Source organism: Aulonocara sp. 'chitande type north' Nkhata Bay, linkage group LG1 (assembly GCF_057382095.1).
Source record: "Aulonocara sp. 'chitande type north' Nkhata Bay isolate Kocher_YH1m ecotype deep benthic linkage group LG1, A_spYH_male_GT1.1, whole genome shotgun sequence".
In the NCBI taxonomy this organism is placed as follows: domain Eukaryota; kingdom Metazoa; phylum Chordata; class Actinopteri; order Cichliformes; family Cichlidae; genus Aulonocara; species Aulonocara sp. 'chitande type north' Nkhata Bay.
In genome coordinates, this window is record NC_141344.1 from 12,375,079 (window position 1) to 12,382,748 (window position 7,670).

At 39.8% G+C, this 7,670-nt stretch overlaps 1 protein-coding gene across 2 annotated transcripts; it reads left to right on the plus strand.

The window, feature by feature from the left end:
• The first annotated feature begins 2,311 nt into the window (after positions 1-2,311).
• bcl2l10 (BCL2 like 10) lies at positions 2,312-6,891 on the plus strand. 2 transcript variants are annotated; one of them, XM_086271641.1, is made up of 3 exons: positions 2,312-2,465; positions 3,784-4,242; positions 6,100-6,891. In XM_086271641.1, the coding sequence occupies exons 1-3, from the start codon at positions 2,352-2,354 to the stop codon at positions 6,220-6,222; spliced, it is 696 nt and encodes a 231-aa protein (XP_086127767.1). In that variant the 5' UTR covers positions 2,312-2,351; the 3' UTR covers positions 6,223-6,891. The 2 variants fall into 2 exon arrangements, with proteins under 2 accessions (XP_086127767.1, XP_086127857.1); XM_086271731.1 differs by lacking the exon at positions 2,312-2,465 and adding an exon at positions 2,651-2,964.
• The last annotated feature ends 779 nt before the right edge of the window (positions 6,892-7,670 follow it).

Below are 7,670 nucleotides of genomic sequence, written 5' to 3' on the forward strand. Positions count from 1 at the left end.
TACTGTTTGTTCAGTCTCTGACCTCAAAGCATTGTTGATGCCGTTCTTACACGTCTCTGTTTTTTCTAAACAAAGGTCAAAGGTCGGCCACCCTATCCACATCATCACTTTATGTATCTAGCGACATGTTTACCACAATGCCACTAAGTCCAGTCAGTACAGCGGGGGGTGGGGTGGGGTGGGGGGGGGGGGGTATTTCTGCTGTAGGAAGGGCAGCATCCAACTTTAATAACATAACAGCTGCATCACTGTGTTTCTGTGACATCGACCTTCTCCGAAAGCCACTAACTTTGCATTTCAGATGATTGAACTTATGTCATAGAAAACATGCACTCTGGGGATTAGGTTGCTCTGTTTTACGTGTGTTTTTTTCACTTTCGTTGCTAGCCTGCATTCAGATTGTCATAAATTTATAGTGGGAATCACCCAGGGGGAAACACCAGTGTAGACAGAGAAAGGCCATGATGTAGGGAAGGTGAAACGGAGATTGAAGGACAAGCATACAACGGGTATTACCATGAAGTGAAAGTCCCTAAAATTAACACTGAGTTTATCATCATAGTGATTATATGCATATCCTCTGTATGTTTCACTTCCTCATGCTGTTCATGGATTTGGAACGAGTAACAGATGTCACTGTTTAGTGGCGAAAAAGAAATGTCCATAAACCGCAAGTTTGCTTTCTGAGCCATGGGAAATGTTAACAATTAACTTAATTAATCCTTGCTATCAAAATTACACCTGTAGATTTACCTGGACTTTTTAAGCCAAAAGACAAACCAAGCTAAGGAAAATGAGTTTTGTGGCCTCTGTGTCATCACAGTTTATGATATCCTGGGATTTTTAATGACAGCATAATGAGGGGGTTTGACTAACAGGCAACATTGACTTTTTTTTTAATGACGGGGACTGCAGCTTCCACGTTTTATGTCAACAAGGGTCCAAAAAGTCCAATGAGACTCGTAACTTCAATTTCATAGGATTTCAGAAATATTATAATATTTTATTTGGTGGAGAGCAGGATTTACCAACTCCTGTTTTCAACCACTTCAGGAGGCAGAGGACTGAGTGATGCAGAAAGGAATTTTCACAGAATTCTTGAAGGAAAGAAAGACTTCCTGCTGTCAGCAGATGAGATGGAGGAGCTCCAGACATTAGAGCAGGAAGGTGAAAGCTCAGAGGACATACCAATTTTTAAAGAGCCTGTGCAGGGATGTCCATTGTTTTTTTTAGACACAATATACGACATCCACCGTCCATTGCAACTAAGAAGCAATGTGTAAGCTATAGGGCGTACACACTGAAGAAAGAACAATATAACATCCTCGACTTCACCAAAAAGTAAAATTGTTATTTTTTTTACTTGCTGATCTCTCTGATAGACATTAAATCCCCTCTGTTAAGTCCCTGCTAGTAAATGATTTAATAATTGAAAGCTACAAGTCAGAAGTCCTGGACTCCCTGAAAATCCATACACTTGATAACCAAATTGCATGTTAAGTATAACAGTTAAAATAAACTATGAATCCACTTTTTTGCTTTTTTTTTTTTTTAATTTTGTTGACATGTCTTTTACAATTATTAAGTGATATTTTAATCATCAATATACTTTAACAGAAGTCCACAAGTGTTGTGGGATATAACTTGCAGTATATAATTACTGTTCTCTAATGAAACCTATCTAGTTGGGAAACGGAAGAGAAAAAACTTGGAAAAAGGAAGTGACATAAGTCATGTGCTAGTGGCAGTTCTCTGAGGTCAGTTCTCTTTGGCATAGTTTGTAATACTTGGTGTCCAGAAGACATATTAAATTCAGTTTCCTTCCTTTATTTATATAACTACACTTATTTATTTACTTTCAGCTCAACCTTTCTCTGAGAAAACACCAAGACTTACTGATCGCACTGATTTGTAACACTGCTATCTACACACCCTGTTACCATGCACATAAAACAAGTATTATACACTTGTGTAAATTATGATAAATAATGCTAGATTATATATCTATTCATCCATGTTAATTTGTGCTAGCTTGTTTTCAAACGTTGATATAAAACAAGTTTTATCTAAAACTGAGTATTCAGTATGATGGTAACTTCCTTTAAATTAACGGTCAAGATTATATTAAACTATATTTTTAAACTCTACTTTATAAGGTTCTGTAGTATGGCATCTCAAAAAAATGTCACTTTGATGGTTTATTATTTGAGTTTCTTAACGGACAGCAGAAAATGTTAAAACATAGGGTTAATTAAAAAACAAACAAACAACATTTGAAAGCCTAAATTGTCCCCGAATTGTAGAATGTAGAATCTTTCCACAGTCCACACGACGTTCCCAGCACAAAAATCATGTCGAGAGGCGGAGTCACGCATTCTGCATCAGCTGAAGGGAAGACTCAACTGTACCGACGCTCTCCTTCCGCCGTCTGTATGTGCAGAGAGCAGTCTGATATCGCTGGGAGGGTGAGTCTTTGTTTAATATATTTAAGAAAAACGTGTTTATTTTGCTAATTTGTGTCTTGTTAGAGAGCTACAGGAAAATGTCCACACTGGAGTGTCTTTTTTTGGTCGGTTTAAACCGGCTTTTACTGCGTAGACGTGGCTGTCGTAGCTGAGCTCGCTCTCCGTTCGCGAGCGCTCCTTTGTGTCCTCCATTGCTCTGGTGACAGATCAACGATTACTCAGCGAAGCTAAAGCCAACAACCCGGCCGACGGCTAGCTGCTACAGTAAACGGTCACGTAAAGTGACCCCACTCCCAAACTACAATCTGTTTGATCTGCGTGTCCGTTCGTTACTCTTTAAGTGGAGATAGCTGTGCGTCTTCAGCATCGCTGTGGCTTCCGTTAACAGAAAGCTAAAGCTAAACCGCAGCACAGCCTACGGAAATACTCTGCTAACACCACAGTTTCTCTTTGCCTGCGTTTAACGACACCTGACGCGGAAACCGAAGCCGACTCACAGGTCATAGTGTTTGACTTTTACGCATTTTTATGTCGAGAATGGAAAAACCCTTACGTTAGGTTGGCCGGTGTTAATATGAAAACAGCTGCGGGTGCAAAAGCAAAGCTGATGAAACTAGTTTGAAAGACCGTCTGTTGTTAATCACACGATTGAGGTAGCTGGAGGCGAAAGCTAAAGGATTTTGCCTTCATAATTTTATATTTAGGTTTTATACAGAGGCTGTAATCAGTTAAGATGACTCTGGGAGATGTCAGCAGCCAGTATTCATTATTTATATGACATCAGTTCAGAGCTAAAAGGCTTTAAAACCGTTTAGTTACTGTAGTACAGAGAGGGAATACAGTACAAAGAAGACAGTTTGGTAATTTGACCATGTCATCGTGGTTGTTTGAGTCATTTTACCATATTTTTTGGTAGCTTTTATACACATTTTTTTAAAGGGAAAAAATGATCGTGTTTGTTTCCCTTTGCCAGAAGGTGAGTGTTAGCACCTTGTTTTAAATGCCGGGAAAAACCAGTGTCACATTTTCACTTTTCAAATGAAGAAGGTACTTTCAGTTGCTTCCATATTTCTCAAGGGAGTTGCCACAGCATGGCAGATCAGATGCCCTTCCTGATATAACCCTCCCAGTTATCCAGGGTTGGGATAACCGTGAGGCTTTGTAGTTGTTAATTATACAGAACCAAACACACAGTTTAGGAAGCAGTCGGCAGATTTACTGATGATAAAACCAGATCATCAGCATTTGTTCTTCATAGTAGTTCAGTGTCTCGATTGGCAAGTTCCTTAAGCTCGTCTTCTTTTCCCCTCACTTGTAGAAAATGAAATTCTGTGGGCTGTGGAAAGAGACCCTGGTTTTGGCCGAGGACTACCTGTCCTTTTGCTGCACGAGTCCACATCAAGCCCCTCCACCTCCCAGCGAATCAGCCGCTGCCATGAGGCGTCTAGGCTGGGACATCGAAAGACAGCACCAAGCTCGCTTCGACAACCTCGCTCAGACCTTCCTGGTGCAGTGTGGACCGGACCACTGCCTCAGCCTCAGAAAGGTGATGAAGGAGCTGGTTGGAGATGGACACTTGAACTGGGGGAGGGTTGTTTCTCTTTTCGCCTTTACTGGAGTGCTGGCCAGAAAGATCCTGGAGCAGAAGCCGGGGCTGGACCCTCGTCAACAGCAGGAACTGGGACAGGAGCCCATGAGCTGCAGAAGGCTGGCAGAGACCATAGCTGATTACCTGGGAGAAGAGAAGAAAGACTGGCTGTTGGATAATGATGGATGGGTAGGTGTTCCCTGAAACTGAGTCAACACAAAAACTGAAGATATGGGAGGCTTTGATTATGTCAAGAGCAAAACAGTGGATTCAAAGTGGTAGTTGTCTGGGGGATTTTTGTGTTTTGTTTTTCTTTGAATTACTGTCACTGGAAATCACCAGTCTGATAGATTGATCTGTTGTTTAGGTTTATGCCATAAGATACAACCAGGGACAAATCTCTTAGATTCTTTCTTGTTTATTACTTTGTTTGGCATCACAATGAGTGTTGAGACTACTGTGATTCTGGGAATTACAAAGTAATTGTAGACAACATGCTGGGGAATTTATGCTAAAACAACAAGATCTCAATAATGGTGGTAGGTAAAGTTTGTCTCGCCAAGAAATCTAAAAGATTTTAAAGTGGAGAAAAAGAGTAATTAAGGCAACTTAGAAGGATTAGACTTGGAGGAAAATTTAAAAAAAAAAAGAAAAATATAAAACATGTTCCAGTAGCAGAAGGTTAGGGTGATCACAGATGATGACTTAGCAGGGTTAAACCTGCTGGGAGGCTGCTTATTTACTGGAAAAACGTGAACTATAATGCCCTCTGGCTGAGTCCCAAAAGCCTCAACTGAACATCAGATGCTGGCTTTTATGAATGGGCTTACCCAACACACACCCACACACACACACCCCTCCTTTCTTTGGCTGGCAGCTGGTTTCAACAGACACAGCCAGATGGACTTTTTGTAGTAACAGTCAAAGCTTGTGTGTGTGTTGAGTTTGGCTTTAGCTGTATTGAAAGTTAGCGTGGTATGACTAGAAAAACAAGCAGCTGTCGGGCAGCGAGAACACCTGGAGCTGAGAGCAGGTGCACTCGCTGGTCAGAATGTATGTCTTCAGTCTGAAAACACGATGGAGAGATGGAAAAATTCAAATTCCAACATACTACTTCTGTTGTTGTACATTTATTTGAGTTTTATACACAAAGATGTACTGATATCAGCCCAAACAATTAAGATGACTTCTACTGATGGCAGTAGCCAATATTTATCATTGTTTATGCCTAAATTTGTTCATAATTAACATAATAGGAATTTAGGGTCGACATTGATACTTAGGCAAAAACAAATCAGCCAATAGATTAAAAATACATTTATTTTATACATTTTTTTTATGTCCTCTTTGCTCCTGGGGAAACAAACAAACAAAAATGAATCGATTTTGAAGACTTTGGCCTTGGCCAACATTTAGCCAGAACAAAATTGATGCAGCTGGTAAATTTTGTGTCACAAACATCACAAAGCCTCCTGATTCAAGTTGTTCTAGTTTTCACACCTAGTTTTAGTTTTAATGTACCATAACAATCATCATAAAACATTAACAAATGAAATGATGTCGATGGTATTAAAGTTGGATGTCTGACCAGTAAACCAGTGACACGGACGTGCTTTTAAACCCGCATTATGAACATGGAGTTCATTTTGTAAATTTGGGTAATTAAATCCAGGTGTGCTCAATGGTGTGTGGTTTGGCAGACAGATCTGCACCCTGTTTGTTGTGTCTGCTTTAAAAACATAATGATGAAAACACTCAGCTCGAGGCTTCAGTTTAGGTTTGTTTATATAGCGACAAATCACAACAGCAGTTCCTTTGTACTGTCTGGTAAAGACCCAGCAGTATTGCTCATAACAAGACTTAACAAACCAATTGTTTACAGCGTGGTGGCTACCTCCATCTTTTATATACAGTCTTTGTGTGTGTGTGTGAGGGGGGGGGTACAGAGGTGTAGCTGCTTTCTCTAAAACAGTGCATTGGGGGGGATAACTGGAAGCAGCACTCGTAATAATACTGAACATGTTGTTTCTGTTTGTCTTCTTGTAGGAAGGCTTCTGTAAGTTCTCCCGCAGTGCCAGAGAAGTGAGCCAGGACTCATCCATGAAGAAAGCGCTGTTTGCTGCCGCCGGTGTCGGCCTTGCTGGGCTTACCTTCCTCTTGGTGCGCTAGCTGGCATTCTCCACACTTGATGCATCCACATATTTTAAAATTCGGCACGATTTCGTAAACGTTGGACAACGTCCGGCGACCACTCTGCAAAAAAGGGCCCTCTGTAGTGAAAGAACGTTATTTCACGATGTTACGGTAATGTTTGCACAGTCTCGGAGCCCCTTAAAACTGACATTCGTCGCTTGCCCCTAAAGATTGTAAAACCAATTTGAATGCCTTTGGAAATGTTGCAGTGAGTGAGATCAGTTTACATATCCTGGCTGATTTTTTTTTTTTCTTTTTTCTTTTCTTTTTCTTGCAGTGAAGGTAAAAAGCTTCAGATTTTGATTTCATGATCCTCTGCCCCTCTTTTTTTTATGGTATAGAGGCATTCCAGAGTAAAATGTAAAATTTAATATATTGTATTTATATGAAACCAGTACACTGCAGTCTGCCGTTTGTCCTGAATTCATATGAACTGTATAATTTTTGCAAGATCAGCAACGCTGTTCTGTACTCCCATGCAACGGTGCTAGATAAAACATTTCTTTGTCAACTTACCAAAAAGCAGGGACCATTCTGAATACAAATAGATTACTCCTGGGAAAAAAATAAAATTCCTCCAAATTATATTTTTACATTGTTTCTAATTTATTTTGCTTTTTTAAATAAAAGTGTTTATTAAATGTTGTCATGTTTTATTTTTTTCCTCCCCTGAATGTCTGTGCCGGAGGTCAGGAGCGTGACAGGGAAATGTAAATGACAGTCCCTCCTTTCATGTGCAGACACATTTTCATAAATAAGATATATCCTGCCGTCTCTCCTGTGCTCCTCCACTGGTGGACGCTCAAACTCAAATCCTGTTGTGCTGCACTAAAAAATGTTTTAGTGCAGCACTGAATAAAGAGAAATTAAAAAAACAACAACATTTTAGTAAAGTGACTACTCTCTGTATTGTTAGGAGAAAGAAGTAATAGTAATGACCAGAGGGACAGAAGTTGAATCCAGACAGTATAAATAGTTGATTTCACGATCACGTGTAGATGTATAGGTGTACACCAAGGCCGCCTTTTTACTTCATATATGTCATCAATTAAAATGTATAAGTATCCTAATTCAAAGTTAAGCTATACAAAACGAGAGGCTGCTTAGTTGCCATGTTGTGTTCAAAGTAGATGTTCTGGGTGTGACTGTTGCCACTTAGCAGTGAGAGGCTGCTGCAAAGTGATGCTCTTATCACTCTAAATAAGGAAGGAAATTGTAGGTTTGCATATTATCAACTTAGATCCTTTATTAATGTTTTGCAGGAAATTACATTGCCAGCTTTCATTGCTTCCTCTGTTTACACAACATAATAAGCACATCCACTGTCTTCAAAGCCAGGTTCACAAACACCTGAAGGAATCACTGAACACATGGAGATGATCTGCAATGAGGCTCAAATGTAATTTGACAAAAATAATTCAAAT